Source organism: Pygoscelis adeliae, unplaced genomic scaffold (assembly GCF_000699105.1).
Source record: "Pygoscelis adeliae isolate BGI_AS28 unplaced genomic scaffold, ASM69910v1 Scaffold121, whole genome shotgun sequence".
NCBI lineage: Eukaryota > Metazoa > Chordata > Aves > Sphenisciformes > Spheniscidae > Pygoscelis > Pygoscelis adeliae.
The window spans coordinates 307,487-331,796 of NW_008824359.1; the positions used below are offsets into that span (position 1 = coordinate 307,487).

A 24,310-nucleotide genomic window follows, 5' to 3' on the forward strand; every position below is an offset into this window, starting at 1 on the left:
TTTCCTTGAAGATCATAATTTCTTGATATCTGTCATGGGATTCACCTGATTAAATGTGGATATCTAAAGCTTAATTTTTCTCCGTTCACAGTCAGTGAAAAGAACATAATTAATCTCATCCTAAAGTAGTCAACTAGATAGATTAGACAAGCGTTACCTATATCTCTCCACTGACTATGACAGGATTTTAAGCAGATTAGTGGATGAATGGAGCTCTATGTTGTAGACATGTTAAGTATTTCTGTCCTAGCACAAATGTTACCCTTTTGTGAATGTATTCAGCCAATCTGCCTCTCACCTTCAAATTCTCTGTATCAAACTGCCATACATTCTCTGCCAATTGCCTTTTCTGCTATCTGTCTGTCTGTCTATCTATCTATCTATCTATCTATCTATAAAAGACAATGCATTAGGAGAACTAGCTGAACAGTCTGTATGTTGCCGGATTCCTTCCTCTACAGACATCAAGCACACCACATACTGCACTTTGGATGGCTTGGAATTTTCTCAGAAAAAGCCTCTTGAATCCATCTGTCATGGTTTGGTGGACATAGTATTCAACAGGTCACCTTGTCTTTACACCTGGATATCAGAACAAGTCCATCCATCCTCCTCCTTTCTCCCTGCCCTTCTTTCCTGGGCAAGTTATGTCCCTTCATACTGATATTCTAGTTCTATCAGTTATCTCACCTATGTCTGTTAAGCCAATTAACTAATAGTTTTGGTAATTTATAAAAGCTTGCAATGCTACTTTATTTTCCGTACTTTTGGAATTTACATTGCATTACCTGCACATCATCTAGCTCATCTGCCCGTTTCCTGCCAGTATTCCTTTGGTCTCTTATGAATTTCTTTGTCTACCATAATTTTAGATCCTTCACAAGTGCACTTTTGCTCATAATGATATAGAAGATTTTTTTATCTTTCCCCTTAAACTCATCCTCAAGCCTTCTTTACTAAATCTTTCAACGTTAATCACCTTTTCATGGTTAAGGAAGCCAAAGCCCCCATGACATTGGTCTGACTGGCTGCGCTCCAACCTCTGTACACCCGTGCATACTTGCAAATATTCTTTTGAGGAAGTACGGTGGTTTTAATAACCATGTCTTATGCCCTGTGAAAAACAAGCAAACTCATTACACTGTCATTAGTCTCTCACTCTCTCTAGTTTGTTTCCATACAACTTCCATTCCTACGTTGACATTGCAGTTTCCCAGGACAGTTCTGATGCTCTGCCTTGCAAAACTATCATTTACTGTCAAATTTTTCACAGAACGCATCTGCTATTTCACCATTTGCCATTTAACTGCTATTATTGCTATTACTTTAGACTGTTGTTTGTGTTGGCTAAGAACCACAGTAGAGACTGGGGACACATTTTGTCAGGTACTGGCAGTACTGCACACAGAAAAGCCTGAAATGACGCTTTCTTCTGTCACACAAGGGACTCCTACAGAACCTCCACAAATTCCTAGTCTCCTTCTCCCAGAAGGCTTCACTGACGCCTCCCTTAGTAAATCTGCCTGGCAGCAGGATAATTTCACAATAATCTGCTATTACAAAATGCTTGAGAAATATTTTAAAATATGCAAAACATTGGCAAGTTTTAATTCCCATTCCTGGCCTCTGTAAAGGTAAACTGGACAATATACAAGTAAATTGATAATTTGATGGTAATTGTAACAAAAGGGAAGAGTCCTAACTGACTACCTGATTGGATCTTTTTTGTAACTAAGAATTAGTTATACTGTGTGGGAGTGCTAAAGGTCCCAGTCAGGGGTTGGCTTCAGTGTGTCAGAGGCTATTCAAACTATCAGGAAAAACATCATTTCTGCTCCACAGATTTTACAGTCTATTTCTAAATCCATGACTGTTCAACATCGAGTTGCAGATATGCAGGCAGTTTTGCTCGTCCTTCTGAGGAACTACAAGCAGAGGGTAGAAGAAGAAAGTAATTTGACTTCAACTGGACGATTATTGCCAAATACTACTATTTTCATGTGCAACAGAGCTCATGTGTACTTTGACATGCTGTAATACGACTCTTTCAAAAGTCCTCTAAACTCTAAAGCAAAATTGCTTAAATTTCAAAGCGATGAATCAATTCTAGGTTGGATTCCCATGCTAAATCGAAAGGCCCTGCAAAAAGTAGATTGAACTTTTGAAAATAAGTTTTCCTCAGGGAATGTACTACTATCTGGTCACATTTTTTTCCTGGTAAGTTGCCTGTCTTATTGTAAGGTTCTTCAGAGGAGTGTAACATTAGTTTCCTTTCCAGTTTATCCTTTGCTCTTGAGGAAGCAATCTCTGTCATTCCTCAGAAAGAGTCAGAAAACAGTGGTAAGAACTAATAATACCAAACAGCAGTGTAATTTGCTATGGGGAAAACATATTTTCTACCGGTAATTATTGCCAACAGCAATCTTGGAAATATCATATAATTTATTGTTTTTAAACATCAAACAGAAGGAACTGCTTAGTATCAAGGATGACTAATGCAGGAACATGTGCTTCCACAAATGCACACACATATTAGATAAAATGTTGATGTTTAGAGGCTTACAAGATGTAAACATTGACTTTGGGTTCTGCCTAAGTTTACACTTAAATTTAGAATGAAAACATACCAGTTAATATATGGTATAATATATGCAACACAAATACGCAGAAATAGCTGCAATTGTTATGACGGACTTCTCCAATGTGCTTGGTATTAAAGTTGCAGGAAGATGAGAACTATACAAGAAAATCAGTCAGCTGTGCTTGAGAAAGCATAGTAGAGGCTGAAGGCAAAAATAAAAAGTTATTCAACAATTATACCCAGGTGCTTTACAAACAATAGATGCTTTGTTGAGGAGTGCGAAAAACACTCATTTACTTTGTGTGATGAAGCATGTGCAGGTGAAGTGGGGTGTGTGATGGAAACTGAAATGTCTATGGACTTAATCCTGCCCCAAGTTACTTTGGAACAACTCCCATCATCTTCAAATGACAGAACTATCCCTTAGCTGGAGAAATTAATCTCCAGTTTAAGCTCTCACATACCCTGGAAGATGGCCATGATGATGGCATTTCTGCTAGGGTCCAGATTTTTGGTCGTGGAAAGTGTCTGCTCTCTTACCCTGCAAGAGGGGCATAGAAGGGTCTGGTGTAGGTGGTGCTCAGTCTCACAGGGAGTGGCCAGGATGGACATAGTCTGCAGCAATTTAGCATCTCCACACTGTGGCTCCTGCCTGAGCTCTACTGGGAATTAATATGCTCTTCTAGACAAGGGTTTATGCATGTGAGTAGCTATATGGAGGTCAGCTTAAGTGCTTTTCTAGATTAGAACCTGACACTGACTCTTGAGGAACCCTGATGAAATTCAGCAACTGGACCACCCCTCCTTTGAACAAGGTGAACTTTCTCTCAGGTGGAGTGGCTTTGATTGGTATGAAAAGTGAACTTTACACCACCCTTTGTTAAACATAAACCACTGTTTTTAAAGCTCATTTTAAACACAACTGACCATTGCACTAACCAGCAAGTTAATGTCCTGCACCACTGGGTTTGCTCAAGATAAGCCAGCATTTCCTCCACAGATCCATGAAGACTCTGTAGGCATTTTCTCCTTGTCATTATTGTCACATTAAAGAATTAGGCAAGGGAGATGGTGAGTGCTGCTGGACATTTTCATGACAAGAAGCAGCAGCAAAGCGGACTGCAATATTGCTTTAGATGACTGTAGGAATTACATCCAGACCAGCGTCCCCTTTAGGCACATGGAATGATAGGTATTGCATTAGTTAGCAGCTTTGTAAATGTCGTTTTCCAAAAACACCTTATTCCAAGACACAAATGCCTATAGTTTACCCATGGGTACGGATTTAGCATGTATTTAAGGGCTTTGCTGGGACTGCATGATGAAGGAGTTTGATGAATCAAGCTAAATTCTCAACCAGTAAACACAAGTTATGACAGAGCCATGAGCTCTACTTCAGATATTCCTTGGGGGAGTTCAGACAGACACCTCTAAGACAAAAGGCATGAGCCTACTGCAGAAGAGAATCCTTCCCCTGAATTCAGAGGGCTTTGTATTGGGCCCAGGGAAAATAAAATGCCAATTTGTAGATGACTATCTGGCACTGGCTAACATAAAGCAACTGTAGCTGCTAGCACTTAACTGGCATATACTTATTTTCAACATCCTTTCTGCTTTGTTTATGTTACCCCTTCTTTTTTCATGCCATTTGCAATACATCATTAGACTTGCTGCAAATTTGTGGGAGTAAATCATATCCCTGGGGATGAAACCCCACCAGGGGTGAATAAACAATCTCCCCTTCCTCAACCAAATCCCAACTGTGCCTCACATTTCATGGAAATGATCAGCAGTTCCACTATCAAAACATTCACGCCTTATGAGTAATATTTGTGATGGGAGTTTTTTACACTGGGTTTTCTCCCCAGGAAGAAAAAGAGGAATAATTAACAGAAATAAACCCAATGAGAAATTTCCACATTATTACTATTATTTTCACAAGGCTTTCACAGGAAAGTAAAAGCTTTTGCAAGTCCTTGTTAAACATCTTCCTTTCTTTCTTTTGGAAATGGGGTAAATTATGAAGCAGATTGACTTTAAAAAATAAATAGGACTATAAATACATAAAAGCCATTGCCTTCCTCCAGTAATTTAATATGAGCATCCTACTCTGAAATAAGGAAAAGTTTAGTTCACTCACAGAAAGAATAAAGCAGATGTGAGGTTTTTCCGTCAGCTTAAGTGCTGCCTTGGTAAGGTGAGTTGTCCGACTACATTAAACAAACATTTTAGTCAGGCATCACACAGGAAAATAAACAGTAGCAGAGGAAACATGAAAATATTAAAGACTGTTATTCTTTGGCCCCTTTTCCTGCAAAGCAGGTGATAAAATATTACTGTGTTTCCACAGGTAAGGAAACACGCTCTTAAACACTTCGCAGAAATACATATTACGATCATCACTTAAAATGTCAGAAGTGGATAGGTCTCAACTGTGACAGCACACAGGAGCCTGCCGAGAAACTCTGCAGAAGCAGAGGATTTAGCACACCGGGTCAGACTGCTGGGCTACCTAAAGCAGCCTTCTGACCCTTGGCAGTATATCCTGCAGTAGCGAATTCAGATACAGGCAAAAAACATCTTGTAAGAGACAGCTGTAGTTCCCCGATTTCAGGAAAGATGACTTCTCTTGAATCCTAATTAGTTAGAGGCTAGTGAGAGGGAGGGAGATTATCTGCTATATCATTTTGACCTCTTTCTGCCCCACTGAGTATCAAAGAATGCACATAGGAAAGAAGAGAGGAGACCTGCTGAGCTTCATCCCTTTTGCCTACCTGTGATATACTACACTACACTGTACAGATTTAACATTATTTACTTTATGTAGATGTAATTTATGTACCATGTGAGTAATTTGTAGTCTCCGTGAAATTTTGCCTAGCTATACATCATGTCCGAAATTCTATACACATTTAATTACAAAAGTAGAAAAATATCCTTGAAATGTTTTCTGCATTATTGCCAGAAGTTATCTAAAACTTACATTCATCAGAAGAAACAAAGCAATCAGTTTTTACTACCGGGGCTTTGATTTCAGTCAGCCTGGAAAATCAGCTTGAAAATGTACTGGTCTAGGTTCAAAGATCTGCACAGTTGTCCAGTGGCGAGGGGGGAGGGAAAGCTTTTATTCTCCTGCCCACTATGAAAAATGTAGGTGTGAGATTGCAAGGTGCTACCTGAAATCCTTTGTAGTATCAGTTTCTGTCTATTTTTAAATGCACTGCATGCATGTCAGCCTGTCTAGTCAATGTGGTTTGTGGAAGCTGCTCATGATTAACATATGTATATATATTTATAAGGTTAAACTAATGGTTAAGCAGGTTCAGTAGATGAACTGCTGCCCTCGGATGTAGGTCTATGTGCCAGTTCTGCTGATGATCAGCTACGTGATGCTGGGCAATAGCTCATCACTTGTCTTGAACGTCAGGTTCTTTTTTAAGTGTGTTAGTACAGTGTTTGAAATAATAAAACCTAGATGAGAATATAAGGCACAACTCCCCCTTGGCCTTGCATGCCTCGATGGAGAGTTTTGTTTCATAAAAGAAGATAAAAAGAGCTCTGCCTTCTGTGCTGAATTTAGAGGTGCTCATCATATCTTCTGTTACTTTCAGGAGTTAAATTTTAACTTCAGTGCAAGAAAAGAACACCATTTTAATTTAAAAACAAAGAAAAGTAAACTAAATTTTAGCTATGTGGTCATACAGCTTTTTAAAATACTTTTAAGGGGGTAAAGCACTCTTATTTCACCATGTCAGGTGAATTCACTTATCAAGTCCTTACCTAATACTTTAAACACTGTTTTTTAACTCTGAAAAATATGAGCAGAATAGGTGGAGGAGCTATTGAGTGCTACGAATACAACACCACGTACTGTCCTTACCCAAGTATTTCAGTTAGATGGGTATTTCTACAGCATTTTAGTCCCAAAAAAGAACCCTCCAAAAATTTCCCATCTTACTTGTCAAGAAATGGAGATGGAGATGTAAAATGAATTTTCAAAGAAGGTAGGAAACAAACAACAGGACTCTCACTAGAAACCAGCAGCTGTAAATTCTAATGCAGCCAAAGCATGGGATATCCAACTGTCCTGGCAGCAAGGGTAAAGGCTGCATGGACAATTCAGATCACATTGTTTCTGATGTCTGCAGCAAAATGAGCAGACAGTAGATAGAGTGGGATTTATCTCCATTAATTTTAGGTATCTAGTAGAGAGAGGGTCGCCCTGAGGTCAGTTAAAGAGAAATAATCATCTGTAGGGTGTGATTCACCTATCCTGCTTTAGATGCCAACTATTTGGACAGCACGATGTCCGCAGTGGTCAGATGAAGACCATCCATAATGTCATATTTAAAAACTCTCTGATTAAGAAGAGAGAACTGGAATAGAAACAGATCTCAAGACATGACAACTCCCAAGGTTGGGATAATTCAAACCCAGAATGAAGTTTTCCAGTTGGCTCCCTGGAGATAAAATTTTAAAATAAAAGCTTATGTTGCATTTTCATAGCAACTGGAAGCCTACGTTTCACTGGCTTTTGATACAAATTTATCTCCCAGATGCTATTTGACAGTTCTGCAAATTTTATCCTCCGAGAAAGCTTTTTACTCTATGGCACTTCAGGGATGTAATTTTGCCATCCTGTACAGCCAACAGAGCGAGGTAGCTACTGCTGGGAGACAAGCCTCAACACCTCAGTCGGGATTCTCGCTTCCTATGCAGTCCTGTGGGCGTAAGAGTGGAGTGTCTGAAAATGCCTTAGCCCTTTTTTCTCTGTAAAATGAGAGAAATGTAAACACTCCACATGAAATCTGAATGTCTCCACACTTGGAACAAGATAAAATCTGAATCCAAACTCTGAAGTTTAATCTTAGTTCCTTGTCTTCTTACAACATCTCTTGGATGCTTAAAATAAACCGGAAATCTACTGTCTCCAGCCGGCATTCGTGTGACAGCCTGAACCCATCTGAAACCCTCACTTCAGGTTTCTGAGTTCCCTCCTTCCCAACCTGCCTGAATTGCACAAAGCAGAGCTCCCCCCGCCCCACACTGCTGTGCTCCCCTGCTCCCCGAATAGGTTAAACAAACAGGGAGATTCCTCCAGGGAAGTCACAGGTTCAAGATCACAAAGGACGCACCGCGTTTGGGCCAGTTGGAGGTTTTTCTTGCTATTGTGCTTATCTGTATCTTCACTGTCATCCAGACGTTAACCTCTGACCTGCCAGCCCGCCTCTCGAAAAAGCCTTGCGGTGTTTACCCATTATGTAATGTCTGTGCTTTTGTGGAAATTTTACAGAAACAAATGGAGGAAGTTTGCCAGTCAAATGGCTGGACAATAAATCCTGTCCCGTGTAGATAGAATGGTTTACTGTCACTGTAAGTCTGCTACTGGCATCTGTCACCGAAGAAATGTTTACAAATTTCAGCGCGCTGGAGTGCCAAAGTATTCCAGCGTTGCAGGACCATACATGATTTGTAGAACAACCACCACTGTGCTAGATAGGGGTTTTGCTAAGCCTGAATAAACAGCGTGACAATGTTTCAGATAACTCAAGGTCACTAATGTCCAATTTTTGTGTCTGTTCATCTCCTAGGTTCATGAATACAAGTACCCAAATGCTAGTTTGTTCATTGTAATGCTTTTTCTGCCCTAAGAAACTTCTGCTAGAAGTTTAATCCAGGTAGGCAAACTGCCTTCAGACCCCTTTGCTTATTCTAATAGGTCCTCTATTATCTATACATTATGTCTTCCCATCCTTCCTTACAATCCGTTTTCTTTACAGTCCCTGCTATCTCTCCTCTTTCTGCACTATTTCCCCTCTGGGACGAGACGATGTATTTCATTACCTTTCTGCACAGTGTCATTGCAATGCCTTCTGCTGTGTGACTGGGACTTCTATGTATCATCAACTATAGAGTTAGGACAATGGAAAGATGAGTTTGGATAAGAAGCAGGAACAAACATAATTTGAAACAGTGGGACAGATAGGTAATATAACTCTTGTTCACTGACTCTTTCAACCAAGGGCCTGATTCTGCTGCCACTGAATGGAGCTTTTCACTCTCGATGTCAACGGGAGCGGAACTCGGTCTTAGAGTTCCGCTATAATTAAGTTTTCAAATCTCATTTCCTTTCAGAGGAGAGAAAACATTGTTGTGACTAAGCTTTGGATGTGGTAACAAATCCCTGGCAGGTTGGTTTGTTTTAACGGACGTATTAGTTTTAAGGAAACTTTTGCCATCTTTTCTGCCCTTAATCACAACTTTTATTACAATTACAGTAATGCAACAGATGTACATGCCAAAGGCAATATGTGTATTTTTAATGAGTTGACATGCAACCTTCCTGGAGAAGAGAAACAACTTCATTTGCTGAACGTTTCCGAACCATATCTAGCAGTTTATTAAGGGACAAGGAATCAATCAGAAAACCATTTACCACAAATTCAGAGGCTTCAGTAACTCACAGATGAGCAGTCCCATAAGACAGACTCGGTTGTTGTGCTAGGTTTAGCAAATTTTTGCTGAATGGTAACATTTTCTATTGTCCGCAAACAATACAAGAGAAGGTTAAGAGGCAATATCCGGAAAGCCCTAAGATTATTAATCCACGCATGTGGTCCTGAGTCACTGGGCTGTAAAACATCATCAGTTCCCAAAGATGAAATCGAAGGGGAATTCTGCTTGAGAGAGATGATATCACAAGCCCAAAGGAACTAGTTGCATCAATAAGGCCTATTTATGCAAGTTTTACAAGACATTGGCTCACAGGGGTTTTCATTCTGGTATAATGAATTCAATCAATAAATTGAATATAGGCGGAGATCACATCCTATGAGTAAAGAGCCTTCAGTCTGGTTTCTTGCCTCAGTTTACCTTACAGCCTGGACACAGATCGGACACTGGTGTACACAGAAAATTACAACAGGCTGACACACACACATCAACCGGGCTCATTCACCTGGGGACTAAAGAGCTCAGAGTCAGGCTCCAACAGCAGCACACAAAATCTGTTCTGTTAAATTATTCCTGCCACTGCTGTGGTCTGGGCCAAACAGCACTCACAAACAATGGCTGGCCACGCTTTTTTGGAGGTTAATGCAGGCCAAGGACCATTTCCAATACAACCCTGGATGTGGATAACCTGTTTTGAGAGGTAAAAGTTTATCTGTGGGGACCAGAGAAGGATTCCTGCCTTGTGGAGATGTGACCCCACAGACCTTCACATACCTTTCTCCGAGACCAAATTATCAAAGGAAGAAGCCTGAAAGCCTAGTGTACGTATGACTGCATGCTTGCTTTCTCCTCGGTCGTCATAAACTGCCATAAATTAATAGGAACTCAAGCAACAAACCATAGGACTACTATCGGAAATTTACATTATCAACGGGGAGCCTGATTTTGTCAGGCACAGGGTACTGCGACGGAGCGACTGTCATTATGCCAGGTTTATACAACAGAAACGGGGCTGTCTAGGTTTGGCAGTAAGAACCCTCACTGCCCATCCTGCTTTCAGTCACTGTACAGTCCTACAGAGAGTGAGCCTCCAATACAGACCAACACATCCACAGCGAAAGGTATAGGACCTCACTGCAATCACAGTTACTCTGGCACATCTGTTTGGACAATTAGTAGGTAAAATTTAACTGAGAGAAGACAGAGCACAACTAGAAATGTAGGAATGTGTTTTTACTACTATTAATGCAATCAAAACTTCCTTCTTGCTATTATTACTGCGTTAGCACGTCAATTCTATTCCAAATTGTTTTCAACTGCTAACTTACCAAAATACCTGCAGTATAGCACAATTCACGTTCTGGTTTTCATTCTAAACTTAACATAATTTATCTGAAATTATTCCCTTTCTTAAAGCTGTTTCTCTTGCTAGAATGTGCAAAATATGCGTACAATATGCACTGGAGGAACGTTAACCTTCTATCTTTCTCCGTATGCCCAAGAAAGAGCTGAAATTCTGTGCATAAAGTAACTTCTATGTGTCTTTGTAGACCGAAGGCCTTTTTCTGAATTTACCAGTATTCCAATTCAGATGACAAAATCTATACAGCTGGTTAAACCATAGCTTTGAAAAAACAGAAGCAAAGAACCCTTTGTGAAACTGATTACTGATTTATTTTCACCATCCAATATGAATGAAATGCAAAAAGTAAACAGACATAAGTAACAAACTAGCTTGTAAAACAGTGTTTTAATCACGAGAGATACTGTTAGTAGTATAGGTCAGAGTTTTCTTAAGAAATATATATTCTTTGGGGAAACATTTTATTTGTTATTTTCTCCTTAAGACTTTTTTTCAAAATTGCCTCGTTTGAGATTTTCCTGTACCTACTACGGTCTTCATTTGAGAAAAGATTAGACCTGTCCTTCAAAACGTATTCATGCTTTAGTATTAAACTTTTGCTCACAAAACTACATCAACATTTACTAAATGAGAACAATGCAAAAGTTGGTGTAACAAAAAAAAAACCACCCCGTGCTCACCAATGCAGTCCACGCTGAAGAGATTTACGGAGGTTGTTATGGAAGATTCATCACAGGTCTTCATTCCTCGCAGAGCAAACCGCACCAGGGAGGCTTTGACTCCCTCTGGTAGAAAGGACAGCAGGTAGACGGGCATGTACAGAACATAACGAAGTTTGCACAGCAAAGGGGTCATGAGCTTTCCTTGAGGGGACTGAGCTATACGCTCTATCGTCGGAAACAGCAGCACAGAGCGAAGAACCTGTCAGGCCAGGAGAAAATGACTGTCAGCAAAGTCCTACAGCACCGCATCCCAGCCTAGGAGACTTAATTTTTAAATGAATCTCTGCTTGAAATGAAGTTGGGTTTCCAGGCGCGTTGCAACCTCAGACACATAAACAGGCTTTGTGGTGTGCCCAGGTTAAATTTTTTAAAAGACGAAGCAAACAAGAACGTGGTTATGAAATGCTCAGCTCTATCGGTTTCGAAACAAGCACCCAGGAGCGTGAGCACAGCCACTTGCTCCAGGAGGATGGTGACCCCACCAGAGGGCAGCAGGCAGGAACCGTCATTTCAGTCCAGGCGGATTTTTTGTGTCAGCAAAAGAGTACATTGCTTTTTATTTCACCTGGTAAACTATTTTCTCTAAGTAAACCAACCAACCAAATGAAAAAAATGTCAGCCACTGTGACGGTAACTTTACTGTTTGACAACACACAGGGTTTTCAATTTGCAGTTCAATACAGCTAAACTTGATCAAAACAAGAGTCTAAGCACACAGCCCCTTCACTAAGATGTGTACAGTGGTGCACAATATTGCTTTTTATATGTTATAATGAAAGAGACATATTCTAAAGCTGGCAATTATTTTATGTTATGATAATAGAACACACTGTAGCTTTAAAATAGAATGAAATTAATAAAAAACCCACCCACGCTAACCAAAAGTGAATTAATATACCTACTCTCAATTATATTTCAATGTTAAGATCAAACAAGTATTCCAAAAGGATACCTGCCACCTTTTTCTGGAAGTAAAAACATATTACAGGAATTCACATAGGAAAAACCCTGAAAGACACACGACTACGGTACCTAACAGAAGTATCACAAAAGTAAAGGGAGAGATTCTGGATAGTGCATTTGCAGATGATTAGGTAGAAATTGGCTGTGCTTTGTTGGTGACTCAGCGTAAATAAAGTAGATGTAGTTATATATGTCTGCTCACTGCACATATCATTCTCTGTATTGTGCAAATTAGAGTAATATTTTTCTAAAAAATATTTAAAACTAGTTGTCCTCACTCTCAGATGAGACTCAGCTAATGTATGCCACTGCATCTGTGTGCAGCGCCACTGGTCTCAGCAGCTATCCAGTGGAAGGCAGGGCATGCCACCAAGAGGTGCTTACAAGATCTGGGCATTGTAACATAGCAAACAGAAGAAATTCAGGAAATATCAGTAACTCGCCATACTGTACTTTCTACAGTGTTAAAAGCAGACTTTGAAAGTGCTATTTATATCGAATACAGAACTATTTTAAGAAATCCTTCTACTTTCCAGCTGATACTACTTTGGTTTTAGACAAAGAAAAATACATTCTCAGGGAAATCAATCCTGGGCCTCTTTTTATTAAAGGCAACCAGCAGCTGAAGTATAGGAATGCAAGACTTGTACTAAATTATATGGTAGTTTCGTGATATTTCAGCTAGGAGCTGAACTCAAACTGTTGTGATCTAAAGCAGATTTGACCTGCGTTCCCAGGCACACATTAATCCTTTGACATTACAGTTTATAGATACAGGATTAGTTGCTTGGAGTGCTGTATTAACCACTGGGGGAAGTTGCTAAACCTTGGGGGAAAAAGGACAAACCCAGAAAGCTGTTACAATGTAAAACAAATTAAAAACATGGTGGTAAGATGGAGGATAATTTTATTTAATTTCTTTCCTTTTTTAATCTTTTGCAGACAGTAAGAGAGAAAGGTAAAATTCGTATTTTTCAAATACTTATCAACTATCTCTTAGTTTACTGCTAGATTCCCGAGCCAGGATTTTGAAATGTGCATTTGCCTGCAGAATTGTAGTTCAACTTCTTTGCAATACAACTCTGGATACAACAGATTTAACATAATTTATTATAATGTAACACATGTTCATATTTGTGTCTTGAAATAAGTGAAGTAGAAATATACAGGTAAAATTAAGGCAATTAATGAGATTCAAATGCTCGACATCAGTTAATAATTTTTGCCTTGTCAAATGCCAGGATCTCATCTATATGCAATTTACACTAGCTGAAATCAAGTAGATGGCACAGAATTATATTCATGTTACAACTTTTAGAATTATTTTAAGACCAGTCATTCTGAAGATGGAGGACATTGCCTATCATAAGCACCTGGTATTGTCACAGCTATGAATGCCACGGTATATACCATTAAGTAATGTGTAAAGGTTAATGACCTCTTTATTTATGGAAACCCTTCTCATACTTAACGATAGAAGTTTCTTGTGATAACAATCAATCAAATACCAAAAATGTTACACATAACTACAGAGAGAAATCCAGATTCACCTGGTTTAAATTACCCCCAATTCAAAGTCCAGTGATTTTTATCGGTTAAGCACATGGGAAGGCAGACAGCTGGGCAACTAGAGACACTAGTCACAGAGACTCAAGCGGATCTGGGGACTACTGAAAGTTGGCCAGTGAATCTACTGAAGGCAAGCACGCTCCGTGCCCATGAGTCGGTGAGAGCTGTGGGTCGCATCACCTACCCTTGCTGTGCTTTGTTCAACTTGATAAGACTAGTACATGCATTCTTACGTTATACTGGAATTGTCACTGTTGATTGTTGTGACAATAAACAATATTTGTAAAACTGTCATTCAACTTACTTAACAGTTATTTATTTAACATGCTATTAAATTGCAAGTTTTCAACATTCAGGATGATGCATACATTAAAGGTCAATGTGTAAGGTATAGATGCTCTTTGGTTTAGTCACCAGGCAGCTGCTTCTAAAAATAGAATTTGAAAAATCATTAATTTTTAACTCTTTAAATTACATAGGGCTCAAGACCTGAATGGTTCAAGAGACTATAATATGATGCAGTGTCTCAGAAGTTTTAGATCTTGTTAACAACAAAAAGCTAACATTATCTGCAAGCTCTTCACATAATTTGATGTGGGTGCCAAGGCAGCTCCTAGTCCCTAGTCAAGCGGCATATATACCACTGAAAAAATGAACAGGGCATGGCCTGAGCATGTGTCCAGAGAACAAACTGCCCTAAACCCCCAATATGTTCTGCCGTTTATTCCTTCAACACACACCACAGTAGAAAGGTGTGGGGACTTTTCACTTTTGCCACTGTTTACATACTTTGGTCTCTAGAGCTATCAGTCCATCAACTTCAAGTATGTATGACTTGCACAGTAAATTTTACAACATAGAGGGAAGAGAAACTACGTATTTCACAGGAAAAGTGAGCCTTCAAGGCAAAGAACATTGAATGCCCGTTCTCTAAAAGCATGGCATTGACCAAGGAGCTTTCTTTAGGCAGGATTCCTAAATGGGTATGATTCACTTCATGTGATCACTGCTTCATAGAAATATTAAAGAATAAACAAAGACTTCCTCCAAACTACCTACATAAAGAACATGTACGTTCCTGTACATCTGGGCTTTCTATCCAGATTTTAATCTGCCTAAAACAAGACGATATGGTGACAACCGAGTACCTTCAAGTCTTCACTGGATAATGGTTATGTCAACATGTTTTTGGATTTGCAGAAACAGTTGGAAGTTTTTTTTGTTTGATTAAAATGAGACTAGAGAACAAAAAGCCAAACAATTAAATTTACAACAAATTGTTGTTTGTCACTGCACAATTTAATAGTCTCAACCACACCAGCAAAGCATTTTTGTAAAATGTTTATATGGTTTCTTTATAAAAACACTAACAGTATGCAAATCAGATCAAGCCAAAAAACCCCCACACTAATATTTTTCATTAATGCCTTCTACTGAAAGAGTTGAAAGACATTAATCAGTTACAATTTGAAGTTTGAGTGGTAATACTACTTGTTACAGGGACTGGTAAAGGACAGTGCTGAAGATACAACATCACACTTAAAAACTGGATGCCACTTACAACCACTATTCAAAAAAGTGACTTGACTTTCAGAGCGGTTAACTCCGTCAATACCAATGAGAGGAGCTCAATTCTTTTGAAATCAGGCAGTTTTGATTACGCACAAGAAATGCTGGTTACAGATTCAGGCAGCTCAGGTGTACCTTCCCGAGATCACACTGACACCTCAGCTGAGGGCCTGGAGAGAGCTGTCACAGCGTGCCGCTTGCTCTTAATATAGAGTGACGTTTTGCTAAGAGAAACAAAACGGGAGAGAAAAGCCGGCATGACGTGAAAAGTCAGACACTGACTGACAGAGAGGAATAGGAGTCATCTTAATTAAAGATTTGTTTCAGAAGAGACCCCAAGTAGGTGAATTCATGAATTACAGCCAGGCTTTGTCAGTCCCGTACCTTGGCTCTCGAGGGACAGACCGTCCCTGCCCACAACACCTCGCAGGCACGGTCAGATCTCTCTACCAAAGTTGTAAACCAACAAGACTTAGACCCACTGAAGAAAATATCCCTCCTACACCATCAGAAAGTGAAGCTTCCTCAGAAGCAACCCGCTGGTTCACCCTGCTTTAACGGCAGAAGCAGCGGTCGCTGGAGGCTCACATCGACTTTTGAGCAGGGAAGGTTTTGCAAAGTATTTGCTCCTGCTGCATAATCTGTTCTTAATCATCGGGGGTGCAGAAATAGTTAATATAATAACCACCAACAAAAAGAACATAAGATTCAGCACCGGTTACACAACTCAGAGCCCATGAGGAACTCCAGAGATCGAATCAGCGGGCAGAAGCAGGAAGCAATCTATTATGTTTTATAACTGACCCATGGCACTGACCGATGCTCAGTGGAGAAGCATCCAAGCGCACTGCTGCAGCTCACCCACAGACCCTGCAGCCACACACCCCTGCTCCACAGCAACAGCATCACTACGTGCACGACTTCAAATCACAGGGCTGGAAAGAAAACGAGTGATGAAGTTTTATCTAAAATTCCTCCTAAAGCCTACGAAAAGCAAAAGCTGTTTTGTCAAAAGTAACACTTCTTTTGATATATTTTAGTTCATCCCATATATTAGTTTATTATTCCTCTGTTGTGTTGGCAGAGGAAAAGCTATTATCTGTCAGGTGAAACCTAGTAAATTTTTCAAGGATAACATAATGATGCACTTAATGGTAATCTACAGTCTACCCTTGACATGGAATGCCACATTAATCACAATTTCTTTTACTCAGTATGCAGAAACCTGCAGGCAAAACAACGAGGGTCAGGGAAGTATTCCCTGCTTTATCACCACAGCTGTGCTGAGCAGATTTCCAAGAAAACGCACAGGACAAACCAGACAGCGTTGGCTTGGGCTTTCCTCTCACCAGAGTGGGACTTTCTGGACTTGCCAGTTCACTTTGCTCAATCATAATTACATATAATATAATATAGTATAGTATAATATATATAATATAGAGTTATATTTTAAAATCTTGAATAATTTCTTCTTCAGCTGTTCAAGATGCCATTTGGTTTGTTGTATCAGCAAGCTGGCTGTCACAGCTCAATAAGAACAAACCCACATGATTTCATGACAGCAAAAGAACTAAAGACTGAACACAACTGACAAAAAATTATTTCACTCCTGGTGTTTAGTAAGAACATACTGTGTGCACTTTCCTCTATTTTATTTTATGGATCTCCTGTGATCCTAAATGAATGTTTGGGCATATTAAATAGGCAACAGAACAAGTATCTCAAACACAGTCAATAGAAAATCTTATCACTGAAAATTTCAAAAAGTGCTTTATAAGAATTAAGTCCCACAGAGAAGTCCTAGCATGCTTTTTATGGACAAATAACCTGAAAATCAGGAAGTTAGATGACTCCACATGAAAATATACATTGTGAAAGTAGGAAGATTTAAAACAACTGTACGGTAATTTGCAATCCTCTGCTCTAACCAAAGCTTACTTTTCTGGGTAACCAAACTGTTTCTGGAAAACAAGTGGAAAGTAAATAACCAACATTTTGTAGAAAAGTTTGTCTTTTTTTTACCACAAACATCATGGTGGCTTAGTTCGTTAGTGGCTGCTTTGTTCAAGAGACCCTTCTGTTATCATTTTCTAAAGCCCCCTCCCAACATACTGCTGTGAGGCAGGGGCACGTGCACTTGATTTCATGCTTTCAACTTAAATTTTCTACATTCCCTATTTATTAGTGCCCAAATTTTCACTTTGGCATCAGATTCATTTAATTTTTTCTATTCTTTTAATTCCAGACTTCTCATTGTGTTACATATAATCTGTGAGATTAAGTGACAGAAGGAAGGATTTTTTTTTTTTTATTTTCTAAGCAAATTCTTTGTATATGAGGAGCATAATCTGCTCCCTGCAGAGCTTAATTTGTTTTCCAAACAAAAGCACAGTTAGTGTATGCAACTCTGTGAACGTGCTGTTAAAACTCTAAATAATACACTTAAATTTTCTCTGAAGGGCTGAAGGAATTCTTGCTCCCTAGGAAAAGTAAACTTTTTGAGTGCCACTAACAGCATCATGGCAATGTCTGTCAGCTCAACTTTACTAAGGGGTATGTGAGTTTTCATAGCTTGAGAACAGATGGATCAAGACTCTTGATCATGACCTTCTGGTAGAGTTTTCATACGCATACTGAGGATCTGGCTAAGGATCGAGTTCTTCAAGGGAACCGACATGTGCAGGGCTGTGAAGGCACATGGAGGATGCGCAGACATTCACAGGCACAATTTCTCTTACAGTATCTGAAGAAATTATGGTTCAGTTGAGCAGAACTACTTAATGCCATCTTTAAAGCATACAACGACCCAGCCAGCCTTTTCACATAGGTAAGAGCATAGTAGCGTAAATGCAACGAGTCAACAGCATAGCACAATGTGTTCAAAGATGAACATTATTTACAAAGTCAGGATTATTGTTTTTTGCTTTTATACTGACACATATGAATCCAAACAGTAATGTCAAAGATACAAAACTTTAGTATGTAAACATCAAATGTACTTTTAAGGATTAAGCATAAAAGCATGCAAGCAGTCCGTACGATCCATTTACCAAATAAACTTTGGACTGAATTTTGCTTGACAACTTCTGTGCGGTTACCTCTAAGGCGTTTGGTCTAGGTATTGCCTTGGGCAGATGCCAAATCCAACATATGCACAGACGCACACACACATGTACACATACCGCCCAGGTACATGCTTCTAATTCTTTGCTGAATAAATATAGCAAAGCCTAGAAATCCCCATCCAGCACACTGATTACATAAATATTAATGACGGCTTACACTAAAAGAGCAAATTCATAAATACAGTAAAGTAGGCTCATATGCACAGAGCTGAGCTATGGCCAGAAGAGGAATATGACAAACAGTTGTCTTTATGGTATCAGTATAGAAATAACCTAAGCTTTATCATATCAGAGGCACTGATTATTGACCATCCTATGTGATTTTTTCCCCTTGTATGCCTTCTGTAAAGAGAAAGAGGTGAAACCAGTAGAAAAAATTTTATCGCCTATGCTTGTGGGTACCAGTTTGCATTGTAGCCTCAATGGTAAACTAAACTGGGCTAGGACCTAGGCTCCAGGACCAAAACTTTTTACTATGTTCTCTGGCATGATTTTGGCCAAAGCCAGCTAACGCATTCCCAGACAACGTCTGGGCACAGGTTAGAAAATGGGCAGACCAGAAACTGTTCTTAAGAGATGTCTGTGGAGCAATCATGTTTGGGGCTAGGGGGAAAGGAGAAGGCTTCACTATTGGAATATAAGCTATATTTTGCCACTTGCTGTCAAGAGCCACAGGACGGCCCTAAGAAAAATAATTTAAACACTAGTTTTAGCATATCTACCTCATTCAATCAGAAATACCTCGAACTGTTCACAGGAATTTAATAATTGATTTTGTCTAAGTGAGATTCTAAACACACTGTATGTCATCCCTGGCAATTATATACAGATCCTCCCTTCTGTTATCAAGAGATCATTCATCAGATGCTCAGCAAGGAAAGAACAACCAGTCACTAACTCCGTATGTCTTTACATACATAGATGTTAATGTTATCTGCTGAAATCACACCATGAAATGGTGGGAAAATGAATGAGAATAAACCTTTGCCCTTTTCAGAGTTCATTTTGGCTCAGTTCCATCAAGTTCACTACTGGCCCTTAACTGAGGTGCCTAAGTTAGGAGTTAAATCACCCAAGACTCCCAACTGAAGTCAGTCATGGACAGACACTCAGCAGATATCAGATGAACTGAAAACACTTTCTAGTCTTCAGCTTCCCACTAACGATACAGAGGACCTAATACTTCTAATTAGGACCTTTAACACACAGAACAAAATGAGACCCCTCCATGGGAGAAGCAGCAGAGCATACTTTTCAATAAGTACTTTTTGGGGGAGCAAATGCTACTATAAAGCAGTATTTGAATAAGTGTTCTCTAAAAAAGGCCCGTTCATTGCAGTGTATTGTTTCCAGCACTGAAAACACTGTGTAAATATACTGGTGCCACTTAACATGGCAATGTGTAAAGACCGGAATTTAGTATTTACTTATGTAAAAGCTGCAGATATGTAACAATTCCCAGGTTCTGGTCTTGAATGATTTGGAATTACTAAACATCACTTCATACTACATGCATAGTGTCTATAAAATGCATGCCAAGACAAAAAATGCAGGTCAGCGTTATTAACATCAGTGCATGATGTCTGCAGTTGCATTGTGTTTCATTTTCATTTCTGTGCAGTCTCTCAGTTCTAGGCTTCCTCTGCCACTGAAGCAGATTAGCTGTATCATAACTATCACTGACATAGAGAAAAAGTTGTCTACTGCTTTTCTATTACTTTTTAGTCAAGCAAAGTCTACATTTGCACCAAAGGACGTTGACACTGGTCTGCTTAGAAATCAGAAACATATTATGTATTTGGTCAATGTTTGCAGATCTGGTCTTCAAATTACAGATTGGCAGTAGAAGAGAAGCTAGAGGTATTTCATAACGACTGTCACTACCTCTCCTTTGTAGCTAGATTGCAGTTTCCAATGAATGTAGTGCTTCAGTACATGCCACACCACCTATCTGAGATCCAACCTGAGTACCTGCTTCACAATGCTTAAGGCAATTTTTCCAAGCAGAAGTACAGGGAAAAAAAAAACCAACCAAACAAAAACCAACCCAAAAATGGAAAGAAGCAGTATAATAATGAGGTTCTGTTAAGTTAAATTTGGTACTTTAATCATTCAGCTCACAGAACCAACTCAGAAGCTACTACTATCTTTAAATATGCCCAGGAAAAATAATCTAAAGCATGAATGAGTGGGAAAAAACCTGGCGAGTAATCAAGCTGAAAGGACACATGGGAGATGGTGAACAGCAAATGATATGCAGGTTTGCAATATGATATGGTGCAGAAAGCAAGCGAGAGAAGCTCTGCAAGTTAATCTTACATATAGTGAGGAAACACATCACAAATGCCAGAGGAAGCTCTGTCTCCCTGGGAGACAATACAGATTGCATTCTGTGCTGTACATCTTAAAAGGGAAGATTTCAACCAAAAGCCAGCCACAAATACAGCATAAAATTAATGAAGGGCTTGGATGATAAAATTTCTAAAGGAAGTTATAGAGGGGAATATTAATAGCTTGGCAAGTGGGAGCAGAGAGGCAATGGGGTGGAGAACATAACTCCACTAATATTTAAGGGCTATAAACGCAAAGGATGCAAAATAATATTTTCAGTCGGACAGGTGACGTAAGTAGATGTGATGGAAAGAAATGAAAAAATTCAAATGTTAAAGCAGGCATCAGAAGACTGTGTTTACATCAACTTTTACGCTGCACCAAGCTATCAGGTCCCAACTGTAGAACCGTTAGCAACAGGGAGGGTGCAAGAGAGAGAAATGCCACCTTACACGGATGTGACAGACACTCTTGATTTCCAAAACCAGAACATTGTGTCAGGAAGCTGTAAAAAAGCTAACATAAGGCCTGATAATGTTATTTATACATTCACTTCTCTCATGCAACTACGCTGTCCTGGGACTACAGCATATTACATACACTGACTAAACTAATAATCCAGGAAGAATGAAAAGTAAATGCATTGACTTAAAATGTGGGGTTTTTTCCCTTTCTATCCCTCCTCTTCTGTAAATGGTTATCACATTAAAAAAAAAAAAAAATTAAAGCATGTTTCAGTTATACAGCAAGATGGCAGAATCTTTGCAGAGTGGTTATGCCCAGAAAAGAAACATACCCTTTCAGGAGGTACGTTATTTGCAAAGTTTTTACCCCTCCTCCAAAAAATCAGAATGAAATCTGAAGTTGAGAACACTACAGAAAAAATATTTCTAATTCAAAGAATTCTGTTAATAAAATCAACTTTTTAACACTCCAGCACAAGACTGATCATCAAACCCAGTCCACAACTATTCTGCATTTCTTTCTCATCAAGCCATAAGAAATCCTCCAGCACCCAATGACATATTTTATGATGCTTTGGAAAAAGATCCAAACCCCCAAAACTGATGATCTAGCACAGGATGAGAAGATGGCAGACTCACAGTACTACTACTGGCATGGGCCCCCTTTTCAGATATGGAACTCATTAAATTAAAATATTAAAAAAAAAATCCTAGGAAAGGATTTTTTTCCAGCCAACAGAATGTGCTACCAAAACACAACGCAGAGATCAGTGCCGATGGAGAATTCCTTCATGATTTCAGATCTTCGGTGAATTTTATTGTGAGCATGTAAACAAGACACACCAGTTGCCATCTGCAAGGTTTTCAGTATTATGGGGAACACTGTGTATACTGTCTACCTGTGGTAAATCTTTACTGCTTCCAAGGAAGGCAACTGAGGCCACAGAAGCTATACCTCAAGTCAGGGCAAAAAATATTTCTTGGACAACTATGGGAAAGTCCACAAACAGGAGTTTAGGTAGTGAAATATAAGATACACTATATAATAATAATAATAAATTAAATTTTATACATATATGAGTGACATTTACAATATATAACTTAAATATATGAACTTACATAATTATACATGGTGCAAAAACTACAGCAACCATAACATATGTACTCTTACCTTTTTTTACAGTCTTTTCTATTAACTACTCACATTCACTAAAAACAATATAGTTTTCTTGCTGTTACTTATTTGGATGATTACTTCAGATTTAATATTTTCATGTCCAGAAACCAGTTTCTAATTTCTGAATTTATTTATATCTATCTGATCCTATATAAGTATTGCATTCTAATATAACATAATAGATAATTCTATTTTTTCTCTGTATTTACTCCATGTGATGTTTACAGAATATTCTCTGTTTTAAGTCTCTCAAGTTAAATGAGCCAAGATATCCTGAGCTCCTCTCATAATTTAGGTTCCTTATTATCTTCCTAGGCTTCCCTCTACTTATTTCAGTCTGACTTCCTCTTTCTTGACACAGCTGGCTAGAAATTACCTTGTACAATAGTACTTACGCTTTTCTGTCCTATAAACCATATTATGCCAAACTAAAATGTGGGTGAGTTCACTCCATGGTGACATATGTCATTTATTTTCACAAGAGCACTGATGGAGACCCTTAGCCCTTTACTGTATACTTTGCTACTTCACACATGCAGTGAGAAAAGCAGGCTTTTCTTAAACCTTATCTGTGCAAATATGACTCATGAGATGTATAAGAAACAGTAAATACAGACAATATGAAGATAACATTTTTAAGTCCCTCTCCTGCACACCCAGACTTTTAATACTAACAATATGTGTACAACAGACGGGGCTGCCTCCTTAAAGTGCTCTGCTGACATGGTTGTCTTCTCAACCTTCTCACTCTTGTTCCTTAGCCAGATTGTCACTCAAAGGTCAAACTAGAGCACAGTCAGCAAGAGCTGAGGCAGGGGAGAAGTGGTAGCCAAGCTCCAATCAATGTCTCCTCTAGAGATCTGCAAAGCAAAGCAACTAGAAATTCATAACATACTTGTAACGAAACAATATTGCCTTAATATTGTGTTGCATCACATCCTAAGCTCAGGTTGGCTGTGTGACAAGGGCTGTTTCCTGTTCGAGTGCTGTTTTCCGTTTATCTTTGATGTCAGGGATGTCTCTGCCACTTGGCATCTGATGTATTCTCCTTTGTTCATACTTAACTTCATGTTTTTATAGTTAAAATTACTTATAGCATAGTCTAATACATTGGGATATTCAATTCAATTCAATTCAATTCAATTCAATTCAATTCAATTCAATTCCATTCCATTCCATTCCTATTCTGGATTTGAACAAAACAGGCAAAATGAGAATTATCAAAGTGTGTGACAGAGTGACCACTCTCATTTCTCTGTGACCGCAGGTATAACCCATGCAGACCCCTTCTCACCTCTGTAAAACTTCATGACTATTACTGACCTTCAGGGAGCTGGTCAACTTAGATATGGTCAACTTATAGCTGGAAGACAGGGATGGGGAGCAGAATGCAGCCCCCATAATCCGAGAGGAAATGGTTAGCAACCTACTACACCACTTCGACACACACAAGTCTATGGGGCCGGATGGGATCCACCCAAGGGTACTGAGGGAGCTGGCAGAAGTGCTCAGCAAGCCACTTTCAATCATTTATCAGCAGTCCTGGCTAACCGGGGAGGTCCCAGTTGACTGGAGGTTAGCAAATGTGACGCTCATCTACAAGAAGGGCCAGAAGCAGGATCCGGGGAACTACAGACCTGTCAGTCTGACATCAGTGCTGGGGAAGGTTATGGAGATCATCTTCAATGCCATTACATGGCATGTAAAGGACAACCAGGTGATGGGGCCCAGTCAGCATGGCTTTATGAAAGGCAGGTCCTGCTTGACTAACCTGATGTCCTTCTATGACCAGGTGACCTGTGTACTGGATGAAGGAAAGGCTGTGGATGTGGTCTACCTAGACTTTAGTAAAGCCTTTGACACTGTTTCCCACAGCATTCTCCGGGAGCAACTGGCTGCTCATGGCTTGAACAGGTGTACTCTGCGCTGGGTAAAAAGCTGGTTGGATGGCCGGGCCCAGAGAGTTGTGGTGAATGGAGTTCAATCCAGTTGG

At 39.4% G+C, this 24,310-nt stretch overlaps 1 protein-coding gene across 2 annotated transcripts in view; it reads right to left on the reverse strand.

Annotated features, from left to right (window-relative positions):
* LOC103913184 (chromosome unknown open reading frame, human C2orf43) overlaps positions 1-24,310 on the reverse strand; it is a 114,734-nt gene that overhangs the window by 29,669 nt on the left and 60,755 nt on the right. For both annotated transcript variants that reach the window (XM_009319649.1, XM_009319648.1), the window contains one exon: positions 11,078-11,318. In XM_009319649.1, the coding sequence (XP_009317924.1) occupies positions 11,078-11,318 (241 nt within the window). The remainder of the gene's footprint in view (positions 1-11,077; positions 11,319-24,310) is intronic.